Raw genomic sequence first — 20,528 nt, 5'->3', positions numbered from 1 at the left:
TTGGGCAGATGTCTGGAAATGTTTCGTTGTTAGGAAAAAGTCCAATAGCAACTAATGAATAGCTGGAAGTCCGACAACGATCGGCATGTGGTGTAAGCTTGGAGAGATCCTTCCTTTTTTTTATCTTCCTCCTCCCCCTTTGTGAAGAATGATGGGTTAATTTATATTTTGGGAGTGACATAACCAACAAATAAAGAGAATATCAACAGCATGTTAAGAGTGCTTATTTGGACGGTTGATATCAACTCCTTCAATAATGGATTGTTTATTGAGTATTTGAGTATTGTAATGATGTCATAATTGAACGATCTTGCGCTCGTTGGATTCGTGTCGTTGAGCTGCTCGATTTGACTATATGCATGTCATATTTAGATATCATTTGGTCATCCAATTAATATTCTAAAGCTTCTAAATAAGCATTAGGCCCTCGATTTGGACTCATTTATGTTCGAATTAGATTGATTTTGATGTCGTTGGGTTCATTTCTTTGACACGTTCAGTTTGACTATAAGCTTCCTGAAATCGGAGTTCGGATGGTACCAATTTTAATTTTTGAACTTTTTGACGCATTTTTACATCAAGATTCGCCCACAATCAAGATAATTTTTTGGTAACATATCAATAATAATATAAGAATAAGTAGTAGCATTTATCTCATTCAATTAATTTTTCTATCTTGTCATACTATCAACTATCTTTAATACGGCATGTCAACTTGTTTAGAGCTATAATTATAGTATGATAGACAAATTTGAAGGCTGACATCCTCCACGCATGAGCTTCCAGTATCAACTAAGATTTTTTTTGTACTATGATAAACTACTCAAAAAATTTTGTACTATAAAGTCATTTTAAATTTTAAAATGCAGCAAAGAAGCTGTCACAAATCAAACCTAAAATTTTTTTAATAGGCTGTCTCAAATAGTATGTGATATAATATGATTAGTTATTTATAAATAATGGTTATTTAATACTTCTTAATGTATCCTATTATACACAGGCAGACAATATATGAAAAATATTAACACATCTATTTCTAGAAAAAATCTTATTAGGAGGGACAAAATCACAATTAAAATAAATTTGAAATTGATGAGAATATGAGATGCAATAACCTACATGTTAAAATATAAATTTCATCAAGAAATGGTAACTAATAAGAGCTTCCTCTTTACATTTTGGAGCTTTTATAATAATAATTATTATAAATGAGCAATCTTTGGTGTAATATCGAACACATTACACGCCTTCTGTGTTAACAGGTCGTAACTGAGGCCGTTCCCTTCTCTTATTCTTGTTCTCTTGCCTACTGTGCATTATTCGCTCCACGACCGCTCTGTATTTATGTCATAAAGTTCCCTCCTTTCGTCTTTCACGCTTTTCGTTCTATTGAGCATCTCGAGGGGCTTCAAATGGTCTATTGGGTGGTTGTTGGAACACGCTCAAGAGGTGCTCTCTGAAACGTTCTTCCAAGGTGACCGTCTCTCTCTCTTCTCACTAACTTCTCTTCTACTTCTTGCTTTCGTTCTGTGTTGTTTGAAAATCCGATTTTTTTTTGTTTCAGAGCGTGGTCTTGTATGTTTTTGGCTTTCGAATACATATGGAGCAACCTAGCGGGTTGCTTTGATTGCTTGATGGCTATGGGTTCTTTGAGTCATTTCCTGCTTCCGGACTCTGCTGCTCCGTCGATGTCGGAAGGGAGAACAGAATGCCCCCTTCGTGTTTTCTTCAAAGATGCAAGGTTGTATGAATACTGATTATCGTTCAAGTTTTGAACATTTTTTTTGTTTGGAAAAAAGATTGGATTTTTATGCTATTCTGAGTTGGATTTTCTGCCGGAACTTGAAGGAGTGCGTTCAAGAAGGATGAGTTGGGGTTGGAGATTGTGCAAATTGCGCTTCCAGCTGCGCTTGCTTTGATGGCTGATCCGATTGCATCACTGATCGATACCGCGTTCATTGGGCAGATAGGTTTGTGCTTCTTTTATAGCACTTTTTTTCCTAGATTTTGCTGAAGCTTCTTAGCATTATTTCTGAATGAGCTTCCTTGAGGGTGACGGGATATTCTGAAGGGGTTGTTTGGCTGCTATTAGGGTTTATTAAATCCTGGAAATCGGATTTATTAAATCCTGATATCGTTAAATCCGGGAAACTTTTTAGCAGTACAGATGTCGATTAAATCCTCGGAAGCTGTTTAGCTACTTATTTCAGAATTTGAGGATTTAGATTATTTTGATATTTTATTATATTAACTAATACTATATCAATCTTAATTAAATTAATTAAATCATAATTAGTATAAACTATCTTCTTAATTAATCATTATTTATTAATCTACTATGCTTATCAAATAGCACTTTTGATTTAGTCAAGTTAGAGGGACCTAAATTAAATTAATCATATCCCCCCTCATCTTAATCCCCTTTCTCCTTACCATGCCTACTTGAAATCCTCTTTCATCTTAATTTTTTCTCAATTTTAGGTTTTTAACTATGCAATTTAAAGTAGAATTATCATAATTAATAGCTTAACTAATTATTAATTAGTAATTTATAAGGCTTATTAAATATACAAATACCTAGTTAATTAATTTAAGCAATAAAGGTGTTAATCTACTTAAAGTAACATTTTTAGTTCATTAATAATGATTATTTTAATTAATTTAAAAATCTAATTAATATATTTTATTTAATGAATATTAATAAGTAAAAAAATTCTAAATTAAATAAAAAATATGCTCATCTTTCTCCCTTAGGTTTGTGTCCCTCAAATACTAGAGACCCTAGATGTCAAAGAAGCCAGGAAGTCAGCATGGGAGCCCGCTAAAGAAGTCATCGGCAAGGTCAATAGTGTATATAAGTTAAATACGCCCATTGCACGGATTTACTAAATCTTGAATTTGAGGCAAAGTGGGGAAGAATTGAGATTTAAATTATGTAGGATTTAAAGTTACCGTTTTTACTGTATGACAGGATTTAGATTAAATTCTATTGCCAAATAGCTCCTAAAAGATGCACAATTTACTATTTTATTTCCCTTCAATAATTAAGTTGTCTTGCTGCAATTGGTTGATTATGTTTAGTAGGGAGCTTTATTTCAATTGTTCTGCCCTTGCAATTTGGATAAAAAAATAGCTCAAGATATTTGTACTAATTTTTTTTGTTAGGATGGGTCTCATTGCTATTCGATTTGCCAATTTTGATTGATTTCCTATGTATTATATTTGTCTTAAAGCAAATCCAATGGCTTTAAAACTTTTTCCTGATTAATTTTTTTTTTCTTGCAATTAGGGAAACTCCATGAAGCCTATCATACTAACTTGTGTTAGTGGACAAAGTTTGTGAAAGCCATTATCTTTGGAAATTTTGTGCATGCATACTACTTGATAGGCACACATCGAGCATGTGGAGCATGGTGGACCCCATATTATTGTGTGCATGAATATTATGGCTTGGTATATCCTCATGACCTTCATGTGTTGTGCCTATATGGATGGGCAGAGCAACATTCACATAACAATTTATTATTTTTTAAGGATATAAATCTATCCAATATACATATATTGACAATAAGTAAGGTACAAGGTCAGTTACATGCTCATAAAATTTTTGTTGGGTGTAGCCTATAGCATGTATGCAGACCAAATTCAAACTTGAGACCTTTACGCTATAAATCGAGTCAAGCAACATACTACCTGATCTAGTGCTTGTCGGTTGCTAGCATAATTTGTATTTAGTAAAATGGGTAGATTAGTTAGATTCTATTTTCTTTTGTTCATTATTTTGATAGGAAGTGGATGCATTTTCAGCAAACCCAGAGAACGACAAAAGAAATTTAGGAAGAAGAACACAAAAAACTTTTTTTTTTTAATAATTAAAAAAAAAACTAAGAAGAAAAATACAAGATATAGTTGGATCTTCAATTGAAGAGGAAGATCCGGCTCTCCCAAATCCCTAGTCATCAGCTATAGCCCACTTAACTTAAGCAAAGCTAATTCAAGCAAAATCAAGCATAATCTGAAATCACCCCATAGTTAGCCTTAAATAGGCTCCCCTAAATCCCTACTAAATCACCCCCCTTTCCCTAAATAATTCCCTCTCATATTTGAATTCAAATTCGATATCTTTCTCTAATTAATGTCCTCTCAATTGTAATTAAAACTATCATAAATAATTCTCCATTGATTCCTCCTTACATAATGAATTTTAACACCTCGGATTTTTCCTTAAATAATTTTCTCTCATATTTGAATTCAAATTTGATCTCCTTTCTTAATTAATTCTCTCTCAGTTGTAATTAAAATTTTCCTAAACAATTCCCCCTCTTTCTTCTTGCCCGCCGCCCAACCTAGCAGTGCCCACCTGCTTAGCCGCCATCCATCATATTTCTAATGATATATACCATTACGTAATTTATTAAAATCATTTTAATATGCAACCATTGTCATGCATTTAACTATATACTTTTTTTTCTCTTTTATCAATATTAATATTCAAACTCTAGCTATCAATACTCTTTTTTTTTCCTCACTTTTATCAATATTATCAATAATATTTATTGTTTTATTTGTTCATATCATTTAAATATTGCCATGATTATACACATGGGCACAAATGTATGTATGTGCGTCTCTTTGAGCACATGGTTTTGCTTTATGTTTCATTGTTGTGGATATAAGTTCTGTCAATTTATCTTTGTTAATTGATATCCATATCTTTAGGACTTTTTTGTTTAATTTGTAAACAAATTAAATTCAGAGAGGAATTACATGTGAATTTTCATGTTCCTTCCTTTTAGTGTAATCGCCAAGTTATCTTTAGAGTTAGTGTTATCATGTCCAAAAAGAGCTGTTCAAGTTGCTTGCCCTCCTCTAGAGTGTTCTACTCATTATATTGTGAAGAATGGATATCGTACAATGAAATGATTGAATGATTTGCTTAATTTGATCTAGTCTAATAGAAAATTAACTATATTATAAAAAGTTAAATATTCATAGTTATACTGATTTTTTATGCATATTTATAGCCATAATTTACATTTAGTGATTGATCCGGTCATTGAGTTATTAATTTGGTAATTGATCAAAGTGTAGAGGCTTTGTTTGCGATTGTTAAAATCTTTCAGATGTGGACTTTTCCATAAACATAAAACATAACTATGTTATTAAGCTATGATCAATGGAACTGGGACTATGAAAAGTTATGCAGCTAGAACCATCCTCAAAAGTTACATACTTTCCATGGTTTTCTGCTCACACTTTAACTATTTAAACTTATCCAACATCATTTTTCTTGATTGCTTGAATTTTTATCCCTGCAGTTTTGGTTTTGGCCCTCTTTTACCCACCCCTTTTACTCCTTTTACTCAGGGGTTACATCAATGCCTCTCTGGTTTTGTTTTCAAATCAAAAGAAATGAAGAGGTTAGAAATGGTATTTCAAACATCTTTGTATGGTTAGTGACAATAAAAGAGAATGAAAAGATGTCTCAGGAAAACTACTAACTAGTTGATATCATGTCATGATTCGCTTAACTAGAATCATAATTTAAGATACATGTTGCATTGGCAATGAAGCTGTTATCTGATCTTGCATCAAAATGTTGTTTCTCAATTTTAATTCTCACTACAGGAAAATCAACGATTACCAGTGGGAATTCCGGTGGTCAAATAGCTGCCGGAATTACCGGCTGTCTGACTGCCGGTACTAACCGGCGGTTTACCCAGCGGTGTTTAATAATAAACCGCCGGAAATGCCATCTTCCCACTAGTTGGTGTCTCAACTAGTGATATCTAAAATAACCCACCAGAAATTTTCAAAACCGCCGTAAACTTTATACTAACCGCCTAAAAAAGCCGCCGGTAATTGACAATTTTCCTGTAGTGTTTGTCGCAAATGGTTCTTTTCTGCTGTAAAATAATTTTTGCATCTTTAACATCTTAATGTTTGGTTTTGCAGGCCCTTTGGAGCTTGCTGCTGTTGGTGTGTCAATCGCAGTGTTTAATCAAGTATCAAGGGTTGCCATCTTCCCACTAGTTGGTGTCACAACATCTTTTGTTGCTGAAGAAGATGCTACTTGCAAAATGGCTGATGAAGAGCTTGAAGTTGGAAACTTTAAATTTCCCAGTGAAACGAAAGAATTGATTCCTCATAATGGTATGAAAATTTGTTTTTGTTCTTCTTTTCTCTTTTCATTTGATCTATTATTGCTAGATCTTAAGATGTTATCAATTATAATGTGCCCTTTAGTTACAAAAAGGAAAAAGATTAGGGTTGTTCCTTTTCTCTTTTACTTTTTCCTTCAATTATATTGATTTCTTAAGAAATTGTTGTGGACTTTGTTTTATTGAATTATCAGATTCTAACGAGAGAGCAAACAGTTTATCCTTCTCCTCTGATATGTCTACAAACTCTGCCAAGATAGAGAGTGAACGCAAAAATATTCCTTCAGTTTCAACTGCATTAGTGATTGGTGGAATACTTGGCCTTCTTCAGACTATGCTTCTTGTCTTTTGCGCAAGGCCTATCTTAACATTCATGGGTGTAAAACATGTAAGTTCAATGTTAGGTAGTTTGCATGTTTTTTTTTTCATTTTATTTATTTTAATTTTAATGTTGTTCAAAGAAAAGAAAGCATAGTTTGTTAATTAAATTCCTCTTTGGGTGTAACTATATGATTTTATGTTAAACATCAGTTCTAGCATTCACTATTGTTCAGAGTGATGGTGAAATAGATGAGGATATTATTAGTAGAATTCAATTCAAGTTGAATGGTTGAAGTGGATGAATGTATCGGGCTTGTTGTGTGATAGAAAAGCCCCCCCACAAACTTAAGAGAAAATTTTATAAGATGGTGGTGAGACCTGCAATGTCTTATGATGTAGAATGTTAGCCATTAAAAAAGAAGCATAACATTAAGTTAAGTGTTGTAGAGATGATGATGCTCAGGTGGATGAGTGTCTTTATTCTTAGAGATAGGATACGAAACGAGCATAATCGTGAAAAGGTTGGAGTAACTCCAGTGGAAGATAAGATTAGAGAGAGTCGTCTTAGATGGTTTGGTCACATAAAACGACGGCCTTCTGATGACCTGATTAGGAGAGTAGATGTACTAGAGTTGGCTTATGTTAAGAAAGGTATAGGTAGACCTAAAAAGACTTAAATAGAAAATATTATAAATGACATTTTTTTATTAGATTTAAATGAGAATTTGACTCTTAATAGGACACAATGAAGAAAAAAGATTCATTTAGCTGACTCCATGTAGTGGGATAAAGGCTTAATGTTGTTGTTGTTGTTATTGTATTGTTTTTGTCATAGAAAAATCTCAATATAGTCCCTAGACTATTTATGTATGACCAATTTAATCCCAGAGTATCACGTTGCCTCAATTTAATCTCTCAACTATAAAATTTATCAAAATAGTCACTCATGTTGTAATTGTGATATAAAATTGATCCCAATTTAGTTTCTTAACTTTACAAAGTTGATCTCAATTTAGTCCCAAGGGGCCATTTTGGATTAGTTTTTTTAGTCGAGGGATTAAATTGGAGCAATATTATACTTTGGAACTAAAATGGGTATATATGAATAGTCGGGGACTACTTTGAAATTTAACCCTTTATCATGAAAAGTAATCGGGCTTGTTATGAAAGCATATTTGATATTAGACCAATTTAGAAACAAGTAGTTTTTACTTGAGTTATGCAGCATTCTTAATTTCCTGTAATTATAACTCTTCAATCTTCATATGTGTTGCATATGTTTATTAATTATATGACACTTAATTTTAATGGGTGTGATATTATTAATTATCAAATAATAATACTAAAAACTAATGCGATATTTAGTATTTTGGATATATTTTATAGAAAGTTAGGGAAATAATTTATAGAATCAAGATTTAGTGGTTAAAATGAAGAAATGTCTTAAGAGTCCTATGTGATGAGAGAGTATCATATATGCAATTAAATTTTACAAAATTGCAATTGGGTTAAGCTATTTTCTATGATCTTTTATATTGGTCATTTATAGACAAGATATGCCTGATAGAATAAGAGAATTATGATGAATGGATAGCAAAACTTGGAGGGATAGATTGAGAAATTAATATATTAGAGGGAGTAAGAGTGAATTAAGATGATAAAAATTAGATTTATATGATTTAGACATGTACAAGGAAGGGCATAAAATGTACTAATAAGATTAGTAAATAAAATAAATTTAGAAGGATTAGGAAGAAAAATTGGTTGTTTAGAGGGAGGAAAGTTGAAAGCTCAATATATTAAATGATGCGCAGCCATCAATTGAAAAAGCTTAAGCTAGTGCACAGGGGCTACTACTGGTATATTATGAACTTATTTCTTTTTTCAATTATGATGAGAAAATTTATTTTTTTCACTCTTATGTGAAACTCAACAATATTCTCATCAAATGAGAGTCCTTTGCTTCATACACTACTCTACCTTAAATTGAGGTTTTTAATATCATCGACTTTTATGTACCAATAACCCACTCAATCATGTAGACCATGCGAGGGGATGACTCGTTCTAGACCCTTGCTCAATCATGTATGGTAGAAGTCTCTAGGACCCATGGAAGTCACAAACCACATGTACACTTTCTTGCCCAACCATTGACTTTGATATCACTGATTAGGAGGTTGGAGATCATGGGCCCAAGTTGAGCATAATGCATTAATATATGGACACCTGTTAAACCAAAAGTTTAACTAATGGGTAGGTGCCACTACTAGTATATTAGAAGCTCGTCTCTAGTTTCACTTATGATGTGATACCGTTTTTAGTTTCATATGAATTTTAATAAATTTTATGTAGATAGATTTAACACCTCACGTAGAACTGAATACTAATGAGTGGAGGATGAGTAGCTAATGATGATGCACCTAATTATACATAAGTTCCATGTTTTAAGGGTTTGTTTTGATTTATAAACATCACTGATCTCTTATGATTAGAGATAATGTGGTCGATAATATCAAATACATTCGACATGGATATTAGTTATGCATTATGTTCCATATAACGTCTTATGTATGAGGAAACCATGCATACATTGTTATGTCTTTCTGTAATGAAAGAAATTCCTTTTTCTTTTGCAAATGAATTAATTTTTGAGCTTTTTAAATTCCTTAGGTTGGCAGTCAAGCAGTCAATTTACCATTTTAAAATTGAAATTTGCACTTGCTCTAATCATAGGGTGTCTTTAAGATTTCACAAATCTTTTCTAGCAAGACTATTTCAATTTTATTTTCATTAACCATAAATAAGCTTGATGCATCACCACTTGAAGCAATACAAATTTCTATGTACTATTAATTTTTTTCCCCTAAACCTGGTCAATTTTTGTTCATTGTATTAGAATATGGCTGTGATTGTTTTTATACTTCATAAATTTGGAGATCTTTGGTGAAAAGAATTTAAGATCAATTGGTTTATGTTACTTGTAAATAAAATTTGTTAAACATGGTCACATTGGAGATAGGCATCACTAAATGGTAACCGATGTCTTGTGCAATTCTCTGTTTAAAATTGCGCAATAAGAGGCCCGCCTTGAGGCGCGCCTCTGCGCAATTTGACCCAAAACCGCCTACTGCTAGGCACATGCTCGGTACTGCTAAGGAACATGCTCGGTAATAGTTGTTAGTGTTAGTCTACTTGTTCATGAGTGCATGCTTTGATTGGAAGACATTGGACTCTATAGGAGAGGAGGAAGGGGTGAAAAGATTCCCTTGAAGACCCATTTAGTGATGGGACATGATTGGATTTTATAAGTTCTTTCTTAATTGGACTTTGGGAGTTTTGATAGACTAATATTTTGTGGTTTTGTACTTTGGGACATGATTTTATTGAATCTATTTTCTTACTTTCCCCTAATTTTAATTGTCATTTAGATGTTTTTATTGTATGATAGAATCTTACTATTTTTAACTTGCTAAAACCCTTAAATTCTCATTTACGTAATTCTTCGTCGGTGAGGCTTACGCCTCACACCGCCTCGAGGCTTACGCCTCGCCTCACGGACGAAAAACGCCTCGAGGCTTATTTACGCAATTTTAAACCTTGGTGCAATTGATGGTTTGAAGTGACAATTATACTGACAACGTTGCTCTTCAGAAATAACCTGATGTAAGCCTCTCATGGCATGAGCTACAAAGCTGAAATTTCCAATATATATATATTTTTTTCTAAATTTTGCCTTTGTCACTCAAGTTTGAACAAATAATGATTAAATCTACCAATTCCTAGAATATACTATTTGCTCCCGGAAGAACTTTTAAATTTTATATAGATCTATCTTTCAATTATGCGATACTTCAAGGACAATGTACTGGTTTAACTTTTGATCTGCAGCTATAAAACTACTTAGATTAATGGTGGTAAAGATCACATACTTGAAATATTTGCTAAATACCTCTTTTTGGCATCATTGTTAAAGTATCATACTTCTCCCCTCCTCATCATCAACGGTATTTGTTTTATCCAAATCATTCGGAGTTGGTTAGACTTCACCTTTGCCTTATCATCCCTAAAATGTATTCTCTTAAAATCAACTCTAACCCCTGACTCCATAAACCTTCTTATTTGTACATGCATTATTCTTATTTGATAACATAAATTCTTGTCTTCCTCATGTGAAATCCCATTCTAACAATTTGGCTTTGGTTTATTTTTATTTTGCACATAGAAAAATGGTTTTGTAGATAGTGGAATTCATTAGCTTGTATGACATGACCCGAAATAATCACACATTGTTAATTATATGCTTTTTTCTCAATAGGATTCTCCTATGATGACTCCAGCATCTCAGTACTTGACATTGAGGTCCCTTGGTGCTCCTGCTAATGTCTTATCTATGGCCATGCAAGGAGTTTTTCGAGGATTTAAGGATACAAAAACTCCTTTATATGCTACTGGTACGCAAATGTAAATCTTTTATATTATTTTAAACAGAAATACCTTTTGTATCAAATTTATTCTTTCTATTCATAGATATCATGTCTCAGAAGTTGCTTTACACTTTTACTCAAGGATATATTGACAATATTATGTTTACTGATGAATATTTGATTAAGAAGTTGGGATCAGAGTCATGTGTTGGTTAGACTTCAGTTGGCCTTGAAAAGGTTCAAAATCCTTAAGTGTGGAAGAAAAAAATAAAATCAAGAAGCTTAGAGTTTTTTTTTTTTTTAATGTGCTACTTTTTTATTTAACCTTCTAACGTGTTGATTATGCTTTCCATGGTTGATCTAATGTCTGAGGTACCTATTTTTTTGAGTTTTTATGTGGATCTTGTAAATTTGTAGCATGAAGGACTAAGGTGGAGCATACATAGTTTGAAAAAAGTTTGCCTAGAATTTTAATTTATTAAAAATGATTCATCAGATGAACAATTATCTTCAGTGTAGAAAATGTATTATTCTATATTTTATGTATATTTTCATTTTGAGTAATGTTATACTCCAAACAAATCTACATAAAAAATTATTTGGTTCTACCTTTTTAGGTGGCCCAATTGAAGTTGGGAGAATGTCATGCGCTATTGTTTGGGTTAGTTTTTATAGATCAACCTAGTCAAGTGATGAAGCGAAATGAACTTTTGTTTAATATATTTTGACGAGTATTCTATCATTTCTTCAACATATCTGATTTGCTAAGTGGAATGATTTCTCATTGAGTGGATGATTTTATCCTGTTAACGAAATCATAAGCAAATTTATTGTGCCACTCAATCGTATTTTAAGTGCAATTTGAATGATGCGATGTATGCATTTCACATTGGAAAATTTAAGATTTGCAGATCAAAGGCTATAAATATAAAAAAAAATTACTTTGGTACAAAATAAACAAATGAGAATTAAAACCCAAATGATAAAGCAAACTTCAAATAAATTCAAAAAATAAAAAAGAAATTTGAACAATGCAAAATCAACAAGCAATTTCAATTTATTTGCCATAATTATAATCCCAATTGTATCAAGTTTGAACAAAATAAGGAACGCAAGCATGCCAATAACAATATATTTGGATGAAATTAATGAAGAGAATTCATCAAAGTAATAGAAATTGAGGCTTCGTACCGGTATACCCATGCTATCTATTTATTAACTTCTCATTCTCAAGTTAGTAGATATGGACATATGGTTGCCACAAAATCAGCCCAATTTAATTTGAAATAATGCAATGATTGAATAAATTTAAGAAATTAATAAAAAATCAAACAATGTAAAATCAATAAGAAATTTTAATATTTATCATAATTATAATCCCAATTGTATCAAATTTGAACAAAATAAGGAATAGCAATAAGCTAATAACAATATATTTTGAAGAAATTAAAGAGAATAATTTGCCAAAATAATAGAAACCAAGACTTTTTGCCTGTGCTAGGAAATGATTTACCCCCTATTTAGTTTGGTATATTTGTACCACACTCAAAGGAATCACATAACTAAAATCCATATACATGATTGACAGTTAAAATAATAAATTTTATTAAATCCAAGAGTTATCCAATTATATCTCATCCTAAGTTAGTAGATATGGTTGCCACAAGTTCAACCCAACCAAAGAAAAAAGTGTAGCAAGAAGGTACAATTCGTGAGAGATGGTAAAGCAAGCTGCAGGTAAGGCCACAAGCCAAGGAGTCACAACAACTTGTAGAGACTGTAGCAAACTTAAGTTCATTTTTGTAACAGCAACCAATTGAGAAACGCAACAGGCAAACCTTAAAAATAAGGAACCCCATAAGGATAACTTATAATGAATGGCTACAAATCCGAAGAGGATAAGTCCGAATTACTAGCCTGTGAAGGAAAGATTTTTAAATTCTAATTTCATTCTCTTAGAAGTTTGTTTTTTCTTTTTATGATCTTCTTGTAATTCACCTGTCCATCACTTATTACCTTATATTAACAAACTTAAATTCATATTTTTGGTATTTCAGTGGCTGGGGATGCAACCAACATAATATTGGACCCAATTTTTATGTTTGTTTTCCATTTAGGCGTCAGCGGTGCAGCAATTGCACATGTTATTTCTCAGTAAGTACCACCACATCATCACTATCATATCTATATGCCAATATTTTTGATAGACACTCTTCGAAATGGTTTTTCTTTTCTTCTATATTTTCAGTATTGCAATTCTTATTCAACTTGTGATTCTGTAGGTACTTAATTGCATTAATTCTATTGTGGAAATTGTTGAGAAGAGTTGAAGTGCTACCACCTAGTATCAGTGATCTACAATTTCACAGGTTCCTTAAAAATGGTAAATTCTGTACCATAATCATTTTGATTTCTCTCATTAATAGGGCGGCAGCATCTCTCTTCTAGTTTTATTTATTATTGCATTATTCGCTTTTTGCTTCTTCAATCAAGAATTTTTGAACCTGGCATTGCTACATTTAATCAATTAATTTATGAATTATGTTCTTTGCTTTTCTAATCATGTGTTAAATAAGCAAATTATTGGCCATAGCTTTCACCCTTGTGCGACTTTTTCTCCAATGGTAGTGAGATGGAGCCAATTGAAAAGTGATTCAAATTTTCTTTGGTATTAGTCCTTAATGGCTTGTTAATGAGTAGTTTTGTCCGAGATTTAATCAGTCTGAGTTCTTAGAAAGAAGTCTTAAAATCTCTCTACTTGCTGATGAATAAGAAATAAAATACGTCTTAAAATAATTTTTTTTTTTTCTAAGCACACAAAAAACAAGTCTTTTAGAGCTGTATATAACCTCAAGATTAGAGTGGCTTAACAATTATTTCAATTCAACATTTGATACTTAACATTTCCATTGAAGCAGCAGCTGCTTGAAAAGCGATTTGGTTTCAGGTTTCCTACTGCTTACGAGGGTGATTGCCGTGACATTCTGTATAACATTGTCAGCATCAAAAGCAGCACGAATGGGTTCAATTCCAATGGCAGCATTCCAAATCTGCTTGCAAGTGTGGTTGACAATCTCTCTTCTTGCTGATGGATTGGCCGTTGCTGGACAGGTATGGAATTACCTTGCTGATGATACCCGTATGTTTCTTAGAAAAACAACGCAGTTATGATTATATGGTAATGAAAGTGAAATCCTTTTTTGTTTTTGTTAGTTGTAATAGACAACATTCACAAGATATAGGAAATTTTATGTTTTTCCCATACATCAAAGTAACTCTGCATATTAACATAGAAAGAACTTTTTAAATGGAATTATAGAAATAATTTACTGTTGCATTAACTGCATACTTCTATTGTTAGGACAGTGATAGGACTTCATGCAAAAGACTAGAGAAGAAACATGCCAAAGATCTTAAACACAGCTCACACTAGTTTACATGATTTGATGAGATTGATTGGCATCCACGGTCACACAAAGATCAAATGTTTCATTAAGCTTCAAAGGAGTTATATTGATAGATTACACTATATAAATAAAGACAAAGATATCTGATAGGAAATACTTGAGTTCGCAAGCAACCCTAGCAATAATTGATAAAAACAGCAGGAATGATGCTATAATCTCGACAAAATCAATCCAAAACGATAGATTGTAATAGTGGATTCAAAGCAAAAGCAAACACAAAGCAAGTTACAATTGATCCTCTGATGTAGGCAAGAAAATTTGTCTACAAATACAAAATTTGCAAGTCTTCCAAAATTGACCTATTTCAAACCAAATATACCGAAAAAATGACTAATAGGACGACTTAACGACAAAACTACAAATTATAGATGATATGATAACAAAGACACGTTAAATGGCACTTAAACACCTAATACATTGATAATAAGATAGGTTGAGAAGAAAGATACAATGGAGTGGTTACCATGGAGATAAGAAGTAGATAAGAAGCCCGAGACGAAATCAAATAGAGGAGAAGAGAAAGGGAACTAGCTCGCAAGCTAGAACACAACCCGCAGGTTTCACATTCTAAATATTTTCTCACCAAAACATACTTCTAAAACAGCCCAAAACAATCCTATATATAGGAGGGAAGAAGTAGCCCAAAAGCCCACAAAACAGCCCTCATAAATTGGAGAAGAGGAATCCCAAAAGTCACCATAAATTAGGAATTCCAAAAGTCACCATAAATTAGGAATCCCAAAAGTCACCATAAATTAGGAATTCCAAAAGTCACCATAAATTAGGAATTCCAAAAGTCACCATAAATTAGGAATCCCAAAAGTCACCATAAATTAGGAATTCCAAAAGTCACCATAAATTAGGAATTCCAAAAGCCAAATCAGCCGCCCACTCAAACCAATTAGAAAAGAGGAGATAAAAGGCCAACGGACAGCCATCTGAACAGCCAAACGGTCAGGGAACTGAACAGCCAACCCAAGCAACCAAGAATCAGCCGACTCTTCCAATTTTGCTTGCATCATTCTAATTCGAGAGGAGGATCGTTCTTTCCCAATCTCTATACGATGAATCTAGAGCCAAAAACACCAAAGAAACTTCAAGAGAACAAAAGAAACAAATCAAAGCTTAACCCCCAATCCTAAAACAGCTCATGCTATTTAATACATAAACCTTCTAAATCAAATCTCTCTCCAAAACCCTAGCCACCCCCTCCTTTCTTATTTTGGATTCAATTTAAATAGTGGGACCCACTATTGTGGGCGGCAAAGGAAGATGAGGCGGTACTAGCCCACCTCCTATAGACCAAAACCGGCCCATCCAGGATCGGTTCAGGATTTGGGGAAGATTGGGCCGGTTCATCCTGAACCGGCCTAACAATATCACTGTCTTTAGTAATAACTGATAAGTAACCTAATCATTTGTTTTAAAGGTAAGGACTGAACAAATTAAGTGTTCATAATGTTTCTCCTTCTCTCACCTTCTTTGCTACGAGAACTTCTTTCTCTCTTCCCTTCTCACCTCCTATTCTTTCATTCTCTTTAATTGTTTGTTTTTATAGGATGCTTGCAGTTATTGATTTATTCTTCTTTTGCAGTTGCAATATAAGGTGATAGGTGAATGATTAAGTATGAATAAAATTTGAATTAGGTAGCAAACATCTTACAAAATAAAGTGAATGAATCTTGAGTTATGTAGTCACCATCTTATAAATCAAATGTGAATGGATCTTAAGTTAGTATAGTAGCAAACAATTTTAAGAAAAGGAAGACTAAATTTTAGCCATAATAGTTAAGAGAAATTAAACCCATGCCTAACAGTTTGGTCAGCTAGAATAATCATATTGGCAAACTTAAAAGGGTATAGTTGATACTTGAATTTGCACGAACCTAATATCTCGACTAACTTTGGCTTTGCATGGACATGGAATAAAATAGATTTTGACTTATCACTCTATTGTCAGATTAAATCACCCTTTAAGTAGAAAGAGAGCTTTCTTTGCTTTGACTCACTTTTTCTGTTGTTTTATCTTGGTTATACCTTGCTACGAAGGAAACTCTTTTTTTTCTAATATATCTAAATCTTCACAATAGAAATCTTTTAAAATTTATGAAGCATAAATGCCATTAGCAATCAACATTATAAGGGAAGATAATTTCTTTGTGCAGAGTTAAATAGTAGACCTTCCAATGATTGAGAATATTCACCACTTGTTTACATTTTTTAAGTTTCTTTATTCTTAATAGATGAGAAAGTATTTTTTTGATAAAATTTTCAACATTTTGTACATGGTTAGTTCTTACTATTACCAAGAACACCTTCATTGACTCCTAATTCATTCAGGCAATACTTGCAAGTGCCTTTGCAAGAAAAGATTATCAGAAGGCAGCATCTGCAGCTTCGCGCGTATTGCAGGTATATGCTTTCAATCATATATCTCAAATTTTATGGTGCCGTGCACCGCGCCTGTGTTGATGCAATTCACATCATTGGTGCACCTGTTATGCATAGGACCCGGTGGGTCTCATGCAGTGTACATGAATAAACTCTCGTCAAATCCCGCACGCTATTGCCAACACGGACTTCGAGAGCATTTTTCCTTATTTATCTAACTAGTTTCTCCATTAGATCTGATATCTCTATTCTGTAACAGTGAGGGACTCTTATTTAACATTGTGTTGCAGTGGGCAGTTATTCTAGGCTTGTTCCTCTGTGCATTGCTTGGGGGTGGCTTGCAATTTGCATCAAAATTGTTTACCAAGGATGCTGAAGTGCTGCACCTCATTCATATTGCAATACCAGTAATAACCTTATTCCTGCAAAGTATTTAGCAAACGCAATTGGAGCTTTACTCTTACATTGGGATCCAGTCAATCGATTTGCAGAACTCGAACCTGACCCGTTTCGGGTCCTGGTTGATCCTAACCTGAAATTTTCGTGTCGGGTTCAAGTCCGGTTTTCTGGTTATGTCAAATATTGACACCCCTACTATTTAGTCCTAATGAATTAATAAACTGTGATGTTTTCCATGACATCTAACGAAGGCTCGTTTTTATTTTCAGTTTGTGGCGCTGTCACAACCAATTAATGCTCTGGCCTTTTGCTTTGATGGCATTAACTTCGGCGCATCAGATTTTGCATATTCAGCCTATTCTCTGGCAAGTCGAAGCACTACGAATTCTGAATTCTGTTTATGATGATAATCAAGAGAATTGCTGTTTGTTTCCATTATGTAGAGTAAATGTTTATGATGTCTACATTTCCAGGTCATGGTGGCCATTGCTAGCGTCCTCTGCATAATTTTCCTCTCCTCAAGCTATGGCTTCATTGGAATTTGGGTAGCTTTGACAATTTACATGAGTTTAAGATTTTTTGCTGGTTTGTTCAGGTATTTTGTTAAATGCATTCAACTCATTCTAACTACACTCATAATGTCTTAAATGGGATATTTTGCTTGAATGCTTTGTACATTTCTTAGAAAACTAAGGCTTCATTTGAGACGACTTTTTTACTGCTTCTTAAAGTGGCTTTCTAGCATAAAAATTTAAATTTTTGTTCTAAGAAACTGTTTTAAGAAGCAGTAAGAAAGCCGTCCCAAACGAAGCCTAACTCTAGGACTTTTTTAACAAAAAATATATCTAATAATGTGTAAAATTGTGACCTTGTTGCTACTTTATGTTCCTGAAATTTTCAATGATGCTTTTGTGTTTTTAAATTCCTGATCCTTATACTCTCTGGGCTTCATCTCATAGGTCTGTTTACTTCAGCTACAGATTTATCTTTCAAGAATGCATTTGTTTACCCAACAGCTAATAGAAATAAAAAAAAAAAAAAAATCATGATCAGAAGCAAGCATTTGAAGTAACATTAAATTCTTTAAACAAAATAGCACTGAATTAAACATATTGGGTTTGTTGGATGTCATACTGCAATCTGGATGAAACTGCTATCTAAATAACCTTAAGATTTTGTTTGGAACAGTTTATTTGCTGCTTCTTAAAGCAGTTTTAAAGTAAAAAATTTTAACTTTTGTACTAGAAAGCTGTTTTAAACAGCAGTAAAAAAGCCGTCCCAAACGAAGCCTAAATCAAACAGTCTGAAATCTTCTTTGCAACATATTTCATGAAATTTGCATCTGAAAACTGGCAATTTGGTCATTGCCTCTTGGAATTAAGCATGTTTCATATGTCAAACTAGTTTCATGTTATGTTTTACATGTTTCTGTAAGCTCAAAAGAAACACTACCCACCTGTACAGGATAGGTACTGCAAGAGGACCATGGACCTTTCTTCGAACTTTCCGGTAGCTCGATTTCCTTGTGGATTGTGTTTTTCTCATTGCTTTGGATGCTTTGAATACTTGAAGGGCATCTTTGCACATATACAGAGATCATATGCTCCATGGATGTACAATTTCTTTCTTTCTTATAGTACAGCACTTACAGAAACCTTTAAGAAAGATTAAGAGTTGAAAATTTGTCAGCAAATGCACCCATTTTTTTGGCAGATAGTCATTGTAAATGAATGTTATTCTCATATTGAAAAGGCTTTTGGCAATAAGGCTGCTGTGGTTTGATTGAAAGGAAAACCACTTAAAATGCTCTATTGTCCTGTATGAGAATTGTGTTATTACAATAATATTTGCATAAATAGATGCATATGGTTGATTTACTTTAGCAAACTTACTTCAGTTGCAGTTTTTATACTAACTAATGCCCATAGGTGAGTGAGTCTTCTTTTGGTGCAAATGCTGATGTAAATTAGCCGGTTCAAGCTCGACTGTTCTTGACTCAAAAGATTATTGACCTTGATTTAATCAATCGAGTTTGAGCTGGCTTACGAGTTGGAGATGTCTCGTGAAAGAGAGAAGATGAATGTGAATGAGTTGCATTGAGGGAATTGTGAAAAGAAGAGAAATGAGAGGTTGAAAAATAAAAATTTAAGGGGGAAGAAAGAGAGGGGTTTAGATTTTCATTTTTTTTAATTATTTTATAATTGAGGCTATTAACTATAATAATTAAACATATTATTTTAATTAAATTTTTTTAATGGTGAGTTATATATTTCAAAATTGGTGATCTTAAAGATACAACCTTCTTTATTAACTAATGAGCTATGGATTCTTTTACATTTTTTTATACATAATTGACATTTTTAAGGAAAATTTAAATATTTTTGTGTACCTCATTAAATTCAGTGGATCCTCACACACATTTCCCTTGCAAAATAAGCAAGCCAAGTAATTAATAATGCACACTAAATCTCTTAGTCATGCCTCCCACTAAAGAAAAAGGCAAATTTCTCCTCCTATCATTTTGTCTAAGGATGTGACTAATTATTTCTTTCACATGACTTGCTTTAAATCATTATTAATTCAGAACTGACTGATCCAACCTTAGAAAACAATGAAAGCTGAGCATAATTACATGTAAGCAAATTATCAAAAGCTTTACAGTAACAATCAATTGGTAATGTTGCTATGTGCCTTCAATGATAGGATCTAGATATGAATGATAGGTTTTAAGGAATTTAGGAGTCGTTTGGGATGGCTTTTTTTCTACTTCTTAAAACATTTTTTTAGAAAAAAAAAATTAAAGTTTTTGTACTAAAAAATTATTTTAAGATGCAATAAAAAAAGTCGTTCAAAACAGTCTTAGACTTTGTTTGGGACGTCTTTCTTATTGCTTCTTAAAACAGCTTTTTTATTACTTTCTAAAAAGCTGCTTTAAAAAGCTTTAAGAAAGCAGTCCCAATGAAGCCTTAATTGCTTTGTTCACTGCTTTTTGTCTAAATCATCTCTCTCTCCCCCCTCTGTTTCTTGAAGGCTGTCCTTATTAAACATGTTAAGCTCTGAACCCTTTGAATAACAAGAGGCTTGTACTTGTGATCATAATTATTTTTGTTAATATATGCTACTAAGACAAGTCTCCTAATGGAACTTTAATATTAAAAGTATAAACTAATCTTAGGTTTAGTGTTAGGACATATGCTTAGGAACATGTACCCTATGCAATTTGATCTTGCTTAATCAATTACTTGGTTTAGGCAGAGTTTTTGGCTAATTCGCTTAAATTGGGTAGATTGATTTGTAATTGATAATACTTTTGGGCTAAAATTAATTAGTCTTTTAGGTGTTTATCAAATTTGATTAGGAAAAGT

General features: G+C 32.8%; 1 protein-coding gene across 1 annotated transcript; it reads left to right on the top strand.

The window, feature by feature from the left end:
- Window positions 1-1,251: 1,251 nt before the first annotated feature.
- Window positions 1,252-19,045, top strand: LOC110110370 (protein DETOXIFICATION 42). Its single transcript, XM_020841804.2, has 14 exons — window positions 1,252-1,474; window positions 1,565-1,741; window positions 1,849-1,970; window positions 5,956-6,153; window positions 6,356-6,549; window positions 10,798-10,933; window positions 12,964-13,060; window positions 13,189-13,289; window positions 13,854-14,017; window positions 16,714-16,785; window positions 17,055-17,171; window positions 17,433-17,528; window positions 17,637-17,758; window positions 18,628-19,045. Exons 2-14 carry the CDS (start codon window positions 1,578-1,580, stop codon window positions 18,674-18,676), a joined length of 1,632 nt encoding a protein of 543 aa, XP_020697463.1. The 5' UTR covers window positions 1,252-1,474; window positions 1,565-1,577; the 3' UTR covers window positions 18,677-19,045.
- The last annotated feature ends 1,483 nt before the right edge of the window (window positions 19,046-20,528 follow it).

This window comes from Dendrobium catenatum, unplaced genomic scaffold, assembly GCF_001605985.2.
Source record: "Dendrobium catenatum unplaced genomic scaffold, ASM160598v2 fragScaff_scaffold_853, whole genome shotgun sequence".
NCBI classification, from domain to species: domain Eukaryota; kingdom Viridiplantae; phylum Streptophyta; class Magnoliopsida; order Asparagales; family Orchidaceae; genus Dendrobium; species Dendrobium catenatum.
Note: the sequence above shows the minus strand (reverse complement) of the source record. Positions and strands in the feature narration are given on the sequence as shown.

Bases quoted from the DNA above. Each gene is read 5' to 3' on its own strand.
- LOC110110370 (XM_020841804.2), top strand. From the start codon at position 1,578: ATGTTTTTGGCTTTCGAATACATATGGAGCAACCTAGCGGGTTGCTTT. The intron at 13,061-13,188 runs GTAAGTACCACC...GTGATTCTGTAG, and splicing joins ATTGCACATGTTATTTCTCA to GTACTTAATTGCATTAATTC. The intron at 17,529-17,636 runs GCAAGTCGAAGC...CTACATTTCCAG, and splicing joins CATATTCAGCCTATTCTCTG to GTCATGGTGGCCATTGCTAG.